At 51.1% G+C, this 17,967-nt stretch overlaps 1 protein-coding gene across 4 annotated transcripts in view; it reads left to right on the forward strand.

Moving 5' to 3' along the window:
- The window catches only part of FUBP3 (far upstream element binding protein 3), a 37,807-nt gene extending 28,085 nt beyond the window's left edge, over positions 1-9,722 (forward strand). For 3 of the 4 annotated variants that reach the window (XM_065853845.2, XM_065853846.2, XM_065853847.2), the window contains 6 exons: positions 1,299-1,459; positions 2,293-2,366; positions 2,843-2,919; positions 6,387-6,458; positions 7,150-7,277; positions 8,331-9,722. In XM_065853845.2, the coding sequence (XP_065709917.1) occupies positions 1,299-1,459; positions 2,293-2,366; positions 2,843-2,919; positions 6,387-6,458; positions 7,150-7,277; positions 8,331-8,339 (521 nt within the window). In that variant the 3' untranslated portion in view covers positions 8,340-9,722. The remainder of the gene's footprint in view (positions 1-1,298; positions 1,460-2,292; positions 2,367-2,842; positions 2,920-6,386; positions 6,459-7,149; positions 7,278-8,330) is intronic. The other variant, XM_065853848.2, reaches the window with a different exon arrangement.
- Positions 9,723-17,967: the final 8,245 nt, after the last annotated feature.

Raw genomic sequence — 17,967 nt, forward strand, 5'->3', positions numbered from 1 at the left:
GGGGTTGGCTTTTGGCTGCACAGTACAATCTCTGTTGTCTGCCCAGGGATGTGACACGATTATCTTTTGTTAAATGCATCTTCAAAAATTCATTTAGAAAGAGTTAATTGCCCTTTGGCAACTTTTCCTCCTCCCTTCCCCAAGAAGGCTTTAAAATGTTAAAAAGGTCACGAGTCCATTACAATGAAACGAACAAGTGTCTGCAACATCCACAGTTTGTTTTGAAGTTGTGCTGGATGTATAGAGATGGAAATGCGAGCAAAATTGAGGAGATTATTTTTAGACACTCTTTTTAATTAAAACCAAACAAGAATCTCAGCTTAGTTTCCTTTGCTCTGTTTCCTGCTTGCTGTATGTCCTTTGGGCTGGTGATTTTTAATTTGTGATTTAAAAGCTGTAAAACCCCTTCCTACTCCGCACCCTTTAAATTCTCCAGTTGAGTGGAGCTGGTCTGTAAGTTGTGCGAGCTTCCAAAAGAAGAATTGAACCATTGTAACTTTGGCCGAGGCTTTTGTTAAGCAAATTTCATTAAGAGACCGGGGACCTAGCCGCTCTTGAGGAAATCAGATCTGCTTTGGCTGGCCCTGCTGCGTCCTGCTCGGAGCACCCCTGTGCTCGAGCATATCCAGATGGCAAACTATATGTTCCCTGCATGCACAACTAACTTTGACATAGCAGAAGACCCAGAGTCCTGCACCACTGCGGCTGTGCAGAGGGATGCGCACGCTGCGGTAAGCGGAGGCTTCGTTAAGGGGATAAGCTGTTGAACAGGACATGGTGTGAGAAAGCTTAAGCTTTGGCTTTAAGCTACAAAGTATGTGGCTGGTGGCTTTTTGCCTTAGTGGAATGAAATGTCTAGTGATGGAGAAAAAAGCCTAATGGAAGAAAGAAAAAGCATGTTTCAGTTGCAGGTGACTCTTTTCTTGAGGATTGTGAACAGCTGTGCAAAACCATCAGAATTTAGTCAGTACAGATTTTGCATCTGGTTTGTCAGTGTATCTCAGCCATGCTGTGTTTTGGTGGGAGTCAAGCCATGCACACATAAACACATAAGGGGGACTCTTAAAACAGCACCATTCATGACCCCAAAAACTGTTACAGTAGTTCAGAGTTTCAGGTCATGCTTACGAGGCCATTGAAAGGAGCAACACGAGCTCAGGTGTGGTGGCTGCTGCTGCCGTCCCCTGAGGCACACAGAGGGAATTGAAACTATATTCCCTTACCAGAACCTGACTTTGTTATGCTTTTATGGAAAAAAAGATGCTGAATATCCTTTCTGATGTCTTGCTTTTCTTCAGGTGGTGAGAACATCAAGAGCATAAACCAGCAGTCAGGGGCCCATGTGGAGCTCCAGAGAAACCCACCTCCCAACACAGACCCTGGTGTACGAATATTCACAATCAGAGGAGTTCCACAGCAAATTGAACTCGCTAGACATCTCATAGATGAGAAAGTCGGTGTAAGTCCCATCTCTTGCTCATGTTTTCTCTTTCAGACGTGTTTTTACTCTTAGCTACATGTAGGCACAGAAGGTGGCACAGAATACACACGCTTACATTATTTATCTTCAAAACCATGTGCCTGTTAGCAACTCTCTTGAACTTTAATTGCCCTCCAGCATGCATTGGACTAGTCTTTGCTGTGGCCCCTGTGGTTCTGACTGTTTGCTGACATAATCAAGGGTAGTGTGCAGCTGTAGGAGAGGGAGGAACAGCAATGATAAGGTATGAGAAGGCTTTTTTTGAAGGGAAGACAATAGTGTCACTGCATGAGAATGACACAATCCTGGCATCATCGTCCTGAAAGTAACACTCAACTCCTGGCTCCATTAAATCCAGGATGACTTTTATCTTCCATTTAATGCAGTGCTGTGGTATTAAAGCTTCATGTCAGGCTGGCCTGCTGCTGAAGGGGGAAACTTGGGTAAAAGAAAGTATGGAAAATACTGAACCCGGAGCATGGTAAAGCTAAAAAGCAGCCTTCCTGCTGAATTGTTTGAGAGAAGGCTTGATACCAAACTCAGGATCCAAGCTATTCAAAGGTGAACTTGCACCTGTGCAGTAGTTCCGTTAGTCCTGTTGTGGGCTGGCCCGCGTTACTTTTGAAGCTGGTCTCCCGGAGTGTGCTGACAGTTCTGAGAACTTTGTCCTTGGAGAATCAGGCGCTTCTTTCAGGTGCTGGAGTTTAATGGAACATGTCCCAGGCTGTCTTCTCCCCTTTCTTACTGTTCATGCTATCTACCTTTGCCCTGTGCTTAGAGCTGGCGTTAAGTATTTGTGGATTCTGTGACAGGGTACCAGCATGGGTGGACCTGGAGGATTTGGTCAGAATCCGTTCAGCCAAGCACCCGCGACACCTCATCAAAAGTAAGATTTTCCATCTCGTCATGGGTGGGCTGTGGGGAATGGCTGGGAGAAGGGTGGAGGACCCTGAAGGGGTGATGGACAAGTGGAGCCTTTTGGAGATTGAGCATTCAGAAGCAAGTGAGATGAAACCTTTAAACCTGACTGCAGGAAGGATTATAGCTATTAAATTATAAACAAGGTAGGTATTGGCATCTCCAAAATTCCTGACTCTAGTGCAGTGAGAGTGTGGAAAGAAGCCTGAACTGCACAGATCACGAAGAGTGCTGTTGGGTGCGACGTATCTTTATCTTGGCTACATGAACAGACCAATATCAAGACAATTAGCAGTCACACCTCCTTTCGTTCCCATGTTAACCTGTTTGCTCAGCAGTTGCAGACTATAAGTACCAGTTTTCCTTCTGTGGACAATGTTAGATATATATACGACCTGCCAAGTATTTTATTGTCTGCTTCAGCGTGCCTTTGTGTCTCTGCAGCGGTCCTCAGGCGTTCATGACGCAGGGTTGGGGCAGTACCTACCAGACGTGGCAGCAGCCTGGGCAGCAAGTCCCAAGTAAGTGTCTCGGAGCTGGGCTGGAGAAGGGTTGATGTTCCCTTTGCAGTTGCTGCTTCATCCCTCAAAAACACAGGTTCACCCATGAGATCAGTGGGTGAAACAGCAAGATAATTCCCTGCACCTTATATAGAGACACGTTGTGGTGTTTGAGCTCTGAATAAGCTGAAGACTGTTAAAAACTGCAACGCTTTTTGTGCATTTAACTGCTTACTGCCTGTTTCTGCTCTCTCTGGGTAGAAGTTTGGTCCTTGCTACCTGTTCCTTTCTAACAAAAATGTTTCTGCCTTAGGTTCCCTTCTGCCAGGGTTCTGCAGGCATGCACTTGTGAACCCCGCTCCCCCTAACAGGCACACTGTGTCTGGCAGAGAGCCTTCCCAATCCCTTTGTTCATGACTCTATCAGTTCTTGCTTATTTTCTTTTCCTATGAGTTCTTCTTGATGTTCAACACCCAGTCTGATGGAAAGACTGGGAAAGGAGATACAAAAAATGGAAGGAAGGGTAGGCAAGGCTCCTGTGCTGGTTCATCCTCACTGGCTGTAGCACTGTCCCCTTGTCACATTTTGGGAGTTGATGAGAACAACTCAGCCTCCACAGTGCTAAATGCTCAGAATGAGGCCAGTGGGATAACCAGCTTTCCAACCAACCGTGCCTGCACATCTTTAGTCATGAGTCAAAAACTGAACCCAGATCAGCCCTGCTGCTGGGCTCTCTACTTCAAGCCGGCAGCACTGAGTCAGACTGGCTGTTCTTCTTCAAGGTTCAAAGTGTCATTTCTTCCTAGAAGCCTATTTAGTCAAAATTCAGCAGATTGGAGTAGGAAGTCCTGCTTTTCAGAATAATTGAAGAAGTAAATGCTAGTGGTGACGTTGGTAACTGCATCATCTTGTGTCTTCACCAGCCAGAGTAGTAATGGTTTGCCCAAAACAGAGCAGATTCATGGTCTGCTTGGTAATCTCAAAGCTCATGTGATGGGCTTTAATGTCCAACAGACACTTTTCAATCACAGTTTTTCAGGAAATACAAGTTTTTATTGACCTGGTCTTCTGAAAACTAAGGCTAAACACCAAAAAGTGTGTGTGTGGCAGTGATTTTAAAGGGGTTTAATGACAGGTGCTTTTCAGTGCTAAGGCTTATTTAGCAATGAAGTAGATTATTAACTTCGGTCTAAATTCCCACTCTTTGAGGTGCCTGAGGTAGAGGAAATGTTAGAGGAGCAATGTCTGCAGTTGCACTTGTGACTCATTGCAACACTAGGCATGTTTTAATGGTTATGAAATTGTGTGTATATGAAATTTGGAAGTCCTATATGCTGCATTATTAACTTAGAACATTCTATAATGTGTGCTACGGTAGGACTTAGGAACCCTGCATGGAAAGTGTGTGTTAAACTGTAAAAACAAGTCTCTGGAACACTTCTGCTCCTTATAATTGCAGTCTAAAAATCAAGACTTTGAGCTCTAAGGTCAATAGTTGCTCTATTTTCAGGACAGCAAAAGGCAATGGTGGGCTTGAAAGGACTTTTTTTTGTACAGGAGTGGAATAGCATGGCACTGTTCCTGGTGGCTCCCAGGAGCAGCGAAGCATCCTGCCTTGTCATTATCCTTCCCCTGGACAGGTTTAGTACCGCAAGGCTGTGTTTTGGGGGCAGATGTTTTATTTCTGCTTTTGAACCTGATGGGAAATGTTGGCTCTCTAGTTCCGTGTCTACTTAGGATCCTCCGTGTTCCTTTTGTAGCCCGCTGAAGACAGTCTAGTAAGGAGAGAGGACAGACAAGATAACGCGGTGCTTTAAGCAGCTTTCACCACTTTCTCCTGCTGCAGATCACAGGTACCCAGTCAGGCCAGGTGGAGTTCACCAAGGCAGGGGAGGATTAGTGTAAGAACCTAGGTAAATACCTGCTTTTGCACTGTAAGTTTAAATTTGAAAGCAGTCTTGTGAGGGGTCCCCTTTCCGCACACTGCAGCCTGTTTGTTGGCGGCTCTGCTGGCCCTGTCACAGGGCTGGCCGGGGCCTTCTCCGAGGGACAAGCTCCAGAGTGCCCTCCTCGTGGGAGGAGGGGCAGACCCCCACCCCCTACACATGTATTTAGATTTTAATTACTTCCCTCCATCTTAAATAAATTAACTGGCTGGGGAAACATTTTGCTGTGAAATGCATTTAGCTGCGTGTCCTTTCAGCCTGCTGCGGACTGTAATTCTCCGAGAAGAAAAGGCATTGAAGGAGGCCCTTTGTTGGCATTAGCAGGTGGACAGTTGAGGCAGCCTTGACCTCTGCCAGAAAAGGTCCTGACTTGTAGCGTTGGTCAAGTCTTTTAACCCGCTTTTATGCCCCTGGACAGGACACTGCTGCCCTGTTCCCTCCACCCACTTCACACTTGCAGTGTATTATTTTTTCCCCTTCCCCCCACTTCAAAGCCCCCTTCGGCCGCCGGGCTGGGCTGTACAGGGAGCCGGGGCGGCCGGCCGGGCCGGGGACAGCTTGGTCCTTCCCTGCGGGCAGCGGCTCGTGCTGAGCGCTCACTGTGCTTCTCTAACTGCTGTGGTTTCTGTTCAGGGCTTTTTTTTGCGTGCTGTGTGTCTGACTGAGGGCTCTTTGCTCTGAGGGAAGTGTGGCCATCCCGCCTGTGCACCCAGCTGGCTGGGCTTGGGTGTGCTGGGTGTCTCAGTGCTTCAAAGAGGGGGAGTCTGTGCTGGGTGAAGACCGAGGTTTTGGGGTCTCTCAGTGGCACCGCTTATCTCAGCACAGTGTGGGAGTCTGGAGACCGCGGCGCTGAGCCGGTCGTGGCTGTTAGGAGGGTGTTGTGGATTCCTCTCCAGGGGAGCTGGCTGGGCATTGTGCAGGGCTCACGCTCCCTCTTGTGCTGGGGACCCTGGAGCAGTTGGGCTGCCCTGGAGCTGCATGCTGGAGGCGGCATGCGGACACCGTACAGACAGGCATTGCCCTCCAGGGCTCCTCCAGGCGTGCTCTGCTGATGAGAGTCAGGGTGAAGGATGCAGACCCCTGAGAATCAAGTGAGATGACTCAAAACATGGCTGTTTCCTTGGCAGCTCCATGGCTGGAGGTTGAGGTGACAGGTTGAGGTGACAGGTCTCGGTTCTGTCAGCGGTTTGAACCCTCCCGTCCCTGTGTTAGATGGGAGCGAGCTGGCACCATAAGGTGGCTGATATGCAAACCTGGCAGCTCCCAGTAAACATGCTGTGAGTTGAGCAGGTCCCAGCATGGAGGAGACCTGGCTTAACGCCCTTTAACAGGGCACAGGCGAGACGAAATCAGGAACTCGAGCTTTTCCTCGGCTTTCCCTGGACTGAAGGTGCCCAGCTCTGTAGAAAGGTGGAAGCTCAAGTGTGAAGCCTGGGCAGCCAAGGTAAATCCAGGGCCTGTCTAGTGGGAAGGTGGATGTCACTGGCTGGAAACTGTCACCTGTTCCATATTGACATACCCCTTGTTGTCATCTTTGCACAGGCCAACAGAGCCAGCAGCAGAACAGCCATCCCGATTACAGCAAAGCATGGGAGGAGTATTTCAAAAAACAGAGTGAGTGAAACAGGGTATTGGAGATGAATCAACTCTTGTTGCAAACAGAGAGAGCTCTAATCTGATGACTTGCGTCTCCATCCTCTGCTGTTATTCACTTCCAGTCCCTATAAAACCCCTTTGCTCCTCTCCTGCTGGTGGTGGTACATGTAGTTCTGCCACCGCAAGCTCTCGGTTGTGCTGTCTGCTGCCGCGCCTCGGGAGAGCTGCTCCCGTTGAACCACGGTACACCTCGTGTCCACACTGGTGGTTGACCTGCCTGGGGAAAACAAGGCACAAGACAAGAACTGATGCTAACAAAAACCAGAAAGCTGAAGCCGGGTTGTTGAGAGGGTAGGATTACTCTGGGCCTGGCTTTCTCTGCTCTGCTAAGACACGCACGATGCCGGCTTGTGGATTTGCATTTGACACCGTGCTGCTGGAGCCTTTGGGCTGCAAGTGAAGGGTGCAGGCTGTCACCTGTCCCTGCAGCCGTGGGAACGCTCTCTTAACACTTTCTGGCCGCTGCCACGCCAGCTCAAAGCCTGTCCTGTGGTATCCAAACAGCAGGTAACCAGCATTGCGCTTTCAGATGTCTGCAGCTGTTGGAAGAGGGCTGGCTCTTCTTTAAGCTTTACAGAAGGAGATCCTAAGCCTGTGTTTGGTCTTATGGAGTTGCTCATCTCTCCCTTTTTCCCTTCTTTTCCTCCAGGTCATGCTGCCAGTGCTGCTTCTCAGGCAAGTTCCCAGCCGGACTACACGATGGCTTGGGCAGAGTATTACAGACAGCAGGCCGCCTACTACGGGCAGACACTAGGGCAGGCTCAGGCCCACAGCCAGGTCTGTATTCGTGTTCCCTGAACCCCACTGCTCTTTCCCTCGGGGAACTGCGTGCATTGGCCTTGCCCTGGTGTGGGGACTCTGCTTTGGGTTCACACGGTGGAGCAGAGAGAGATTTTGTGGCTGAGGGAGTGATCACAGAAGGGAGAAATCGCTCCCTGCTCCCTGTCATGTTGTTTCAACGTCCGAGCCTTATTTCGCTGTACAGCATGAGGGTTTTTTAGGGAGAGAAGACTGGGAGATTAGCTGTTTCTCCTGGGGGCTTTTCCTTATAACTCCCAGGCTGTTTTGTGGCTTTGGGGAATTAAAGTAAAAGGAATGATGGAGCCAGGCTGGTGAGGTAGCACGACACTGGCACATCGTGCAGTCGGGACGGTGTGTGCACACGTTGCTGCTTTTCTGGCAAGTTTTGTGCTGGGACAGGAGCTGTGCACTTGCCTGGGGAGGGAGCAGCCTGTCCTGAAAGGGTGCAGAGAACTTGGAAAGTAATGTGGATTAACCAGCTGCCAAGTCAAATCTCACCCGTCACTCGGCCCGCCGGAGGGTTACGTGGGATTTACCCCCATGGTACCCCAGCGCTTTCCTGAGCGCCGGGTTCACAGAACGAGCGTCTTAGCATTTGGCAAAAATGATGTGCGACGCCCACGGCAGCGTGCGCAGCCCCTTCTCCCCGCCGCATCCCGCTTCGCTCTGGCTCGCGGACAGAAACGGGACTGGAGGCGGCGGCGGAGCAGCTGCCGGGGTCGAGCCGGGCGCAGGAACCGGCGCTCGCCGCGGGCGCCGGCCAAGTGTGACCTGGAAGCGGCGATAAAAGGGAGTTCTCTTCGCTCCTCCCGCAAAACCTCCTTCGGAGAAGGGGGATCTTGTTCGGGGAGAGGCACGAAACCCTGGGAGGATGGGGAGCGTGGGGATGGCGGGTGGTGGGGCACGGACCTCCAGGGCGGTGAGGAGCATCGATAGGAATCCCGCTCGGAGCTGCGTCGGGGGAGGAGGGCTCCATGGCTTGAAGCATCGCTGCCGCTGAGTAACCTCTCCTCTTTTCCCCCTCTCTAGGAGCAGTAGAACAAGGTCCTCGTGGCAATTTATTTTGTTGTTTTCCTCAAAATCATTGTGGAAGAAAACCTTTTTGTAACAGAGGTTTCTAGATTTACAACATTTTGATGAAGACTTTTCTGTTTGTTTGTGAAACACTAGCTGTAGGATAATCTATACTGAACTTTTCTAAGAATCAGGAACAATTAGTAACGTACTAAACTTATGGACATGCTGGTAATTTTGTTTCCAAATTTGTATAAAAAAAGAACCTCCGGAATTCTTTTTGGAGAGAAGGCAGAGAATTCGCAGGCGCCAAAACGCACCCAGCGCTGTGACATTTCAACACGTGGGTTCTTTGTGTGTGGGTTTTTTTTTTTCCTTGAATTTTCCATCTTTTCTGTTGCAACGGGAAGCGTTGGCTTGGAAGTCTTAGGTGGTATGTAACAAATCAAAAAGAAAAAAAATCTAAACAGTATTTAAATATTCTTAAATATGTAAATTCATTAAATGTTTTACTTCTAATTTCTTGTATCTTGGCTGTCTTTGATTTTATTGCATTTTTTAAACGACTGAACTATGGTATGTATTGTAATTAATATGTGAACTCTGTGCCGAGGCAGCGGCTGCTCTGCTGTCGGGGGGTTTTGTAGGGTTTGTATAATTTCTAGAGTCTAAAGGGGTAATATAAAACGTGTTAATTTTTTAGCGATACGTTCCCATGTCTCCGTTGCTGGTTGCATTGATGTATCTAAGACCTCCAAGCTTGTTTAAAAAAAGAAAGAAAATGAAAAAAAAAAAAATAAAGAGAAATAAAGCCTTTCCTCTATGCTCTCAGAAATATAAATACTGTTATTTTTAATATTAAAATGAATCTGCTATTAGTACCTTTAACAAACACTGTGGAACATAAAACCGTATAAAAGGTAGTAACTATTTTTTAATTCCAAGGTGGGTTTTTTTTTTGCTTTTTTCATTTCTTTTAAATATTTTCGTATCTAATATTTGTCAAATTACCTAGAGAAATAAATGAATCTAGTATTAACCACAGTATGCGCTAAATAATTTTGATTTAATAAAAGGGATAATATGATTTCCGATGTTTACTGTAGTGTTTCTTGTACAGATAACAGTGTATTTTTAAAGGAAAAACGGAATTGAAGCTATTTTTTCTTGCATTTTTAATTGCCCCGTGGGACATTCCGTTTTGAAATGTACTGAAGTTACTGTTCTTGGGTTCTTTCCTTATTATTTTCCTTATGCTTGAAATGTCTAACTATAAAGAAAGGCCGTTGGATAATGTTGAGCATGGTGTTTAAAAACAAAACAAAGTGTTCTTTTTATTTGACTGACAGTTGCATTTTACACTCTATATAATAAAAGTTCCACAAGGTGTCTTGTGGGTGAAGTATCTCCCGTCTGCTCTGCTCCGTTCGCTGTCCTTGCGCCGTCGCCCTGAGCCTCCGTCGCCGTGAAACTCGCGTCACATCCAAGCGTCTCTTGTGACACACAAGATTTCCACCATCAGGTGCTGTAATTGTAGCTGTTCGGGCCAGAAGGGTCTGTTTTAGCAAGGGGAGGTTTTCTCCAAGCAGAGCGGGGTGGATCTACAGCTGTATATTAATGTTTTGTTGCTCGTCGAGGAGGCGCCAGCCCCTGGGTTTAATACTCGGAACTTGTTGCTCTGCCACGAGTTGGTTTTTGCGGCTGAGTTGGTCCAGGAGTCACCTCCACCCCACGGCTGGCACGGGGGGACGCGGCTCTGGCCACTCTCAACCATTGGATACATTAGGAGTAGGTTTGGGCTGTGGCCAGGTCAAGTTTGGCGATACCTCCAGCCCCTTCGGCGATCCCGCTCTTGTAAAATGTGACTTTTCTGCTCCTCCGACCTAAAATCGCTCCCTCCAGCTGGGGGAGGGAGGGAGGGAGGATCCCATCTGCAAAGCCGGGAGCGGGAGGCACGTTGAGAGCCGGAAGAAAAGGAGATGTAGCATCTCTAAATATACCTCCAGAGAATCAAGAGAGACAGTGAAAGATGGGATAGTAAAAGCCACTTGGAAAGAGGGGAGAGGGGGGAAAAAATGGCTGGAGGAGGGCATAAAGGCTGCTGATGGGAATTGGGAGCGGGCATTACCGAGAAGACTTCCTTCTAATTCATCTTCCAAGCTCTGTGCCAAAACAGCATTTGGCATGGTTCACAGGGAGCAATTGTGTGATAATGAACCCTAAGGTGTCCCTTAATTGAAGACTGAGTATTACAGATTGTGCCAATAGTCGTAAATGGCGCAGGATTGTGGGAGGATGCATTTTCTTAAATGTATCTGTAAGTACAGATTAGTGACTCTCCCCAGTGAAATACCCATACTATAAATTATGGAAATATCTCTTTCTGATGCAACCTTTTATTGAGGGGGTGGGGCAGCAAAAGAAATAGTTTGCAAGCCTTTGAAATTTGGCCTGTCATTAAGATGGTGCCTGCAAAGCTGGGTTTTCATCCGCAGTCTGGTGTCCTGGAAGGCTAAAGTGCTTGAAACGGTCCCAAGTTCAGCAATTTGTTTTCCATTATTGCTGCCTGCTCGGGGCGGAGGAGCCGCAGCCATTAAACTTCGCTCTGTTGTGAGTCCGAGATGGGCAGGACAGGAGGCAAAGAGACGCCTTGTGGCACCTCGTGAGGGGCTGGGGGCTCCTCCAGCCCCCCGTCCAGCCCTGCTGCCCCATTCTTGGGCCGGCCAGGGGGTCTTGGGGTTGGGGGGATGTTCAGTCCCACCCTGGGGCACCTCGCGATTCTCCCTGGGGTCCGTAGGCAGCTCCTCGTGTCTCCTGGCTCAGGAACATGTGCAGCCCAGAAGCTGCTGTGGTGCCTTCAAGCCAAGCCTGGGATCTCCAGGAGAGGAACTGATTCTCCTGCTCAGCTCTGGGCAAGTTTGATTCATAAATAAAAGTGGATTAAGCACTTTAAGTTGGTTTTCATTGTAGGGAGGGTTTGTCTGCCCCTGGGCAGAAACATTGGAGGTTGCAAGGAGCAGGGCAGATCCCAAAGCGCCGCGTAGGAGCCGGCGTGTGAGTCATGTTTGGAGTTTGGGGTCCAGTGGGGACAGTGCGGCCCTTTCCTCCCGGCAGGGGACCAGCGCGGGGCCGTGTCCGGGTGTGAATCGGCAGGAGCTCCTGCAACGAGACCTTCGGTTTGGGGAACACTGCACCGGAGCGCAGCGTTCGTGATGGAGGAACCAGAGCTGAAGGCCACTCCAGGTGAGTCCCCAGCCCAGCTTGTTGGCTCCTGCCCTTCTACAAACCACGTTCCTTCCCTCAAGCACAGTCCCTTCCCGAGCCCTCGGCTCAGGCACACGATGGCTTCACCCCCAGCACCGACCCATCACAGCTGTACCCAGCCGCACATTGCTCATGGGAAGGTGTGGGGGTCCACAGGACCCCCCGGCTGTGCAGCCCCCACCCTGCTCTTCGGGCACCAAGACTTAAGTAGAAATTTATTGCAGTCCCGCAAACCATTTCTGAGCAGCAGCCTGAAAAAGCACATCACGAAAGCATCTCGGGTTCAGGATGGCTCCGGTGCTCTCCTGTGCTCTATATTCGGTGTGCCTGAACAGGCAAAGGCTATTTTGGGAGCAGAGGAGAGACTTTAAGATAGTCTAAAATACTTTCTTTAATTTTGCATGATTTGAGAACGAACTACATTACGGACATTGCGAGTTAAACCGAAATGGTTATTGAAAGAGACAACGAGGCATGGGACCTTTTTTTTTCCTTCCCTGAGTATTAAATATTTAATTGCATTAGAGCAACAGTATATTTACAGTAAGCTGGGTGGGTGACGGGCGGTGTGGTCGGAGGGAGAGCTCATGGTATTTAACATGAAGCTTTTTGACATAATGTTCATGAAGTCCCACCTGCGCTGCTGCTTCGCCTGCAAACCCACTTGGTTCGTCTCGATTTTGGGTGGATTTTGGGGGCTGTTGGTGCTTGTAGGGTCATGGGGTGAGGAATCGGGACCTCACAGTGCCAGGTTGTTCCCGTGCAGATAAAGGTGTTGGTGTATCCAGGAGCATGTGGGTGTTTCATTCTGTACAAGGAGCCGTTGAGCCTGCGTTGGGCTGGTTTGGAGGTTTAATCCCCGGATCTGTGGTCAGCAGCGGCCGTGCGGGGCGCCTGTCGCAAACAGAGCATTTCTCTGCCCCTCTAGGGCTGGAAAAGACACAATGAGAATTTTCCACAACTTTTGATGCTGGAAATCAGCAGAAACCGGGTGCCGGGACAGGAGGGACACCCGAGTTAGGTGATGTGTGGATGAGCTGAAACAGCCACAGCTCCCTGGCCCATTGGTGGGAGGGGACAGCAGCCCCCAGCGCCAAGGACAGCGAGCGGGTGGGCATGGAGCCCACACCCTTGTCTTGGTGGCACCTCGGCAGGCGCTGAAGATGGAGGGGGACGGCAGGAGTGACCAGCGACCCTGAGACGAGGGGGACAGGGTGCCCAGGTCCCCCCATCACCTCCCTCCGGGTCCAGAATTGAGGCAGGTGATCCTGAAGAGCATCTTTGGGGTTGACGTAAGAGCAGGTACTGATGCCCCCCCCAGATTATCTTCCCACCCAACCCCTTATCACTTGAGGAAATCCTATTTCAAGGCCGCTATAAAGAAGCCTCTGATCTTCTCAGAGTTTGGCTCGCTCCCCTTTAATCCCAGTCAGGCTGGGGTGCAGGTGCCACAGTCCTGGGGGATTAGACGGTCCCTTCCCTTTGTGCGAGCCGTCACTCACCGGCGGCCGTGCCCCGGCAAACCGCACTGACCGGTGGGGCTCCTTGTTTGAGCCATTCACTGGGGAATATTAAACTTCACTGTCGCGGAGTCATTACATGGGGAGGCAGGGGCCGCCGCTCTGTTTGTTTTGGAGAGAATAGGGCCGGCAAAGGGCAGGAGCCGCGGGAGGGCTCGTCCCCCCGCCTGCCTCCGCGGCCCCGCGCCGGGGTCACCTGTCTGTGGGGCGTCCCCGCTCCAGCACCCACAGCCCACGCTGCCTCCCTCCATGTCTCTGGGCTCGTCCCTCCCCTTGTCCCCCAGCCCCAGAGATGCTGTCCAGGTGTGGTCCGGGGAGGCTGGGATGCGGGAGCGATGGTGGAGGATGCGGCAGAGGTGGTGATGGGATGTGACCGTCCCATCCCCAGGTCGCTGCCAGAGGGGAGGAAAAGGTGCGGAGATTTTCCGCCTTCCCCAGTCCCAGCGCCCTCCTGCTCCGTCCCATCGAGGAGAACCCTCTGCGGGCTGGGAGCACCTCTGGTGTCCAGCCTGGGTGCAGAGACCACAGAGCTGAGAACAAGCAGGGGCTGTCCCTGTCCCTGTCTCTGTCCCTGTCTCTGTCCCTGTCTCTGTCCCTGTCTCTGTCTCTGTCCCTGTCCCTGTCCCTGTCCCCCCGTCTGGCCCTGTCCCTGTCCCCCCGTCTGGCCCTGGCCTCAGCGGGACCCCTGGGAACACCCGGCTGCTCCAGGGGGTTGAACCCTCCAGTGCCTCATTCACCCTCAGCCAAAACACTAGTTTTTGGGCAGAAAAGCCATCACGAGGCTATTTAACACTTCCAGAGCACTGGTATCCAATGGCCCCGTGCCACCGGCTCCGCTCGCCGAGCTGCAGCATCACAGAGACGGCTGAGGAGTTTCTGCCGTGATTTGCCACAATCACATTTCGTTTCAAGGCCTCCTGAGCCCCTCAAAACAGTCAGACACAGCCTGGAAGGTGTTTGTTTTATTTTCCCCTCTCCTGCTGGCTTTTGTGCACTGTGACCCCTCACCAAAATAATACTGGAAATGCTACTTTAAAAAAAGGAAGGGGAAAAGAAAAGGCAAGAAAGTGAGTGAGAGCGGAGGGGAGAGCACTCAGCATCTCTGCTCGGCTCCGCGGCCTCCTGCAGAGTGAAATGGAGGCAAATAATGCCCTAAAGCTCCTTTTCCGAGCAGCGCAATCAGCCCGCTCGGTTCGGAGGGGCTGCAGCGCTCTGTGCCGGAGCGCTCGCCGGGAGGGTCGCGGTTCCACCGCACCAAACCCATCCATCCCAGAGCTGCCGGGCACCTGCCGAGGAGCTGGCACTGCTCAGGGGCACCCCCGAACCCTCCCTGCTGCTCCTGAACCCCTCGGAGGAGGGCAGGGACAGACAGGTAGGGACAGACAAACAGCACAGGGTTTGGAGGGGGACGAGGGTCTGTTCAGCTCCATCCTGTGGATGTGGCATCTTGGGGACAGCCGCTCTCCTCCTTCTTGTCCCTGAGGAGGTGACAGCGCATCCTCCATGCCACCCGCCTCTGTGTGCCCTGTCTTGGCAGGTGGAGAGCGGAGCAAGGGCTGCACCCATGGGGACCCTCAAGTGACAGCACAAGGGCACGGTGTGGGCACCAGAGAGGGGGGTGAAGGCACAGGGTGCGTCTCACCCCATGTGGGGGGATATGGGGAACAGCAAGGGACCCCGTGCTGGGGCAGGGGGCACCCAACCCACCACACCCCCCAGCCCAGGCTCATCCAGGGCATCACCTTGTCCCCCTGCACCTCCTGCTCCAGGCCAGCGGTGGGAGCGTTCCCGGTGGTTGGTGGGAGCGTTCCCGGGCGCAGGTAACATCTGGGCGCATTCCCATAACCAAGTGCCGCCAACTGCTGCCACAGCAGGGCTGGAGCCCCCTCTCCAGCGCTGCTGTTTGCTTTGCAGCCTCCTCAGCCACTATTGAGGCTTTTCAGCTCTGGCCCCTTCAGGGGCTTTAAGTAGGTAAAACCTGAGGAAGAAGCTATTTTCCTCCCTCCCTTTTGAGCCCTGCCTTGTGCCCAAAAGGCCCCTTGTTTCACGCGTGCCAGTCACCTGGCTGGGCCCCCAGCCCCTTTCTCTCCCAGCCTCCCCTTTCTTTCTCCTTTCTCTCTTTTGACTTTTCCAGGAGCCCTCGCTCTCCAAACGAGCTTCAGATTGGATCCAGATTGAGGTCCCTTTGTCTTTCAAGGGTTGTACTAAGCTAATTAAATGTGATCCCAACAAATAAACGCAGATCTCCCCATTACATTCAGGCCTGCCTTTCAGGCAGCACCGGGCGGCCCCTCGCCCCCGCCCGCTGCGCACAGGGTCCCCCTCATTGAGTCCTGGCCATTGAAAGCACTGCCAGGATTTCTTTTGTGCCGGGGGTCTCCGAGCCCTTTTTCCATCAGAAAAGACCCCCAAACAGCAGCTCGGCCTTTGTGAGTTTGCAAGCAAACGCCAAAGAAAAGCCCCCTGAATGCTTTAATAAATGACACATTTAGCAACTTCGGAGGCGCCTGGTTCCTGCGGCAGCCGCAGGGGTGCAATGATCCCTCCTGCCTGCCCTTCCCTCCGGCTCCCGGGACATTTGCAGCCCGTGGAGGTGCGGGGATGCGGTCAAAGCACCTGACCGCCTCGGCTCCCAGCCCGGCTCTCGCCGCCGTTCCCCCTTCCCCGGCGCTCGGCGCTCGGCGGGGCGCACGGAGCAGGTGATGGGGTCGGCCGGTCCACGCCGCGCCGGCCCCGGGTTCCAGGGCCCCGGGCAGCGAGCAGAGCGCAGTGGGGCGGCGGGGGACGGGGGATTTTTGAACTCGAACCCCCGTGTCCCTTCGCCTGGTATTAGCTCTGGCAAATCCAAAATCGTTTTTAATGGCACACACCACCCCCACTCACCCCACCCTGGATCGGGGGCTCCGCTGGACGTTTCTCAGCTCAACTAATATCTTTTTAATGACTTCGGGAGGGGGCAGAGCCCTGCTCTGCCCTAGAGCCTGGATTGCTCCAAACAGATGTTGGGGCAGAGGGAGGGGGATGCTCTTCCCTGCCAGGGACTTTCTTCTAGAGTTCAAACGAGAAGAGAGCTTTCAATCACCGCTAAAAATGTATTTCTCCCCATTGAACAATGGGCTCCTTTCTGCGCCCGGGGGGACTCGGCAGCGATCGCGTTTCTGCTGCCGGGATGGAGAAACCTTCGCGTTTAGAGCAGGAAAACTCAGCTCCGAAAAGGGCTCTTCCTTACACCGGTTATTTCGTAGCTCCGCATCCCGTCTGCCTCACATAAAAAAAAAGATATATAATAACCGTAACAACGAAGAAATAATAATAATTTCGCGGCTGTAGCCGTTCCTCCGCCGCGCACAGGAGCCACCCGGAGGTTGATTTTATTTTATATATATATATATTGCGATAAAGCCGAGCGGTTTGCAGGTTAGAGAAGCGAAGCTCGGCCGCCAGCGGCCCGGGGCAGCGGCGGCTCCGGCCCCGGCGCGTTCGTCAGCGGCGGCCCCACAAGAGTTAAATTTTAAAGCAAATCAAATTCCCATTGGCCACTGTATATTATCTCAGCAGTCTTCATTTGATACCTCTTTAATACAGAAAGGAGCTTTTCAAACCCCTTTTCTCTCTTTTCTCCCCGCCACTCTTTAAGAGCAATAAATGTTCAACTGCAATAACTATAAATCAATCTCCGCTCTGTTCAAATCCTATTCATCCGAAGGGCTGGAAGAGGGGAGAGAGCTCCCCCCAAACCCCCCGCCCCCCAAAAAGCAGCTGCTGGGCTCTAATCTCCTTTCTTGCACTGTCATTCACCCTCATTTTTCCTCCATCACCCCATCCCTGCAATCTTTTCTTGTTTTGCTTTTCTTTTCTCTCTTTGCTGCATTATGATCCCATGTCTCCCCTCATCAGACCCCAACCTTGTCCAGATCCTGACCATCCCCTTGTAGGCTGTGAAAGAAAAGAAGAGTCCATGGATGTCAAATTGGTCTCAAAAAGACCATGAAAGATTGATTTGCTCCACTTTTCTTCTGCCTGACATTATTTCTGAGGGTCCTGAATGGGAAACCAGAAAGTCTGGGACTGGAATAAAGATGTTCTCTCTGTAAGGGGGAGACGGGGGGGAAAAATGCCCATTTACTCCTGGCCCATCAACCCTGCAAAACAGAGCAAAAGAAAAGAGGACTGTGGCTATTCAAAGTCAGACCAATATGTACACCTCCCAACAATATGCCAATATACTGAGGGCTTCTCTATTAACACCCATGAATATTAAAGTGCTCACTAAACGCTCAGAAGGAACTTTGGGAATATACACATGAAAATACAAGCAGCATTGTGCGGGGCTCAGAACAATGGGGCGGCGATAATGGCCCTTCTCTATTAACAGCCATGAATATTAAACTTGTTTCCTCTTAAATGTTAAAAAGGAGGGATAGCTGCGATATTAAAAAAAGAGAAACGAGGAGGGGGACACACACACCAAAGCACCTTTCTAGGACCGGGAAGAAGCTTTGGGAAACAGCTGGGGATATTTAAAACCACGCAGAAAATGGAAGGGGTTTTTTTTCCCTCCCCCTCCACCTTTTTCCATCACCGCCTCTCTGAGCCCCCGCAACCGGGACCGGGGTTGCAGCGCAGCCCGTGTGGGAGCGCCCGGGTTTTTAAGAGCATATATATATATATTTATTTTTATTATTATTATTATTTTATTTTATTTTGTCCAGGGATGACTTGAAGGTTGATGCGTTTCCTGAGGGGGGGGAAAAGAGGCAATCGGAGGGAATCGCTTGCCTCGGCGGCCGGAGGAAGATGTGTGTTGTAAAAGCTTTCCACCTGATGCGTTTTATTTAGTAAAGCTGAAACATTCACACGCCACGTCG

The sequence above is a fragment of the Patagioenas fasciata genome, chromosome 20 (assembly GCF_037038585.1).
Source record: "Patagioenas fasciata isolate bPatFas1 chromosome 20, bPatFas1.hap1, whole genome shotgun sequence".
NCBI classification, from domain to species: Eukaryota; Metazoa; Chordata; class Aves; order Columbiformes; family Columbidae; genus Patagioenas; species Patagioenas fasciata.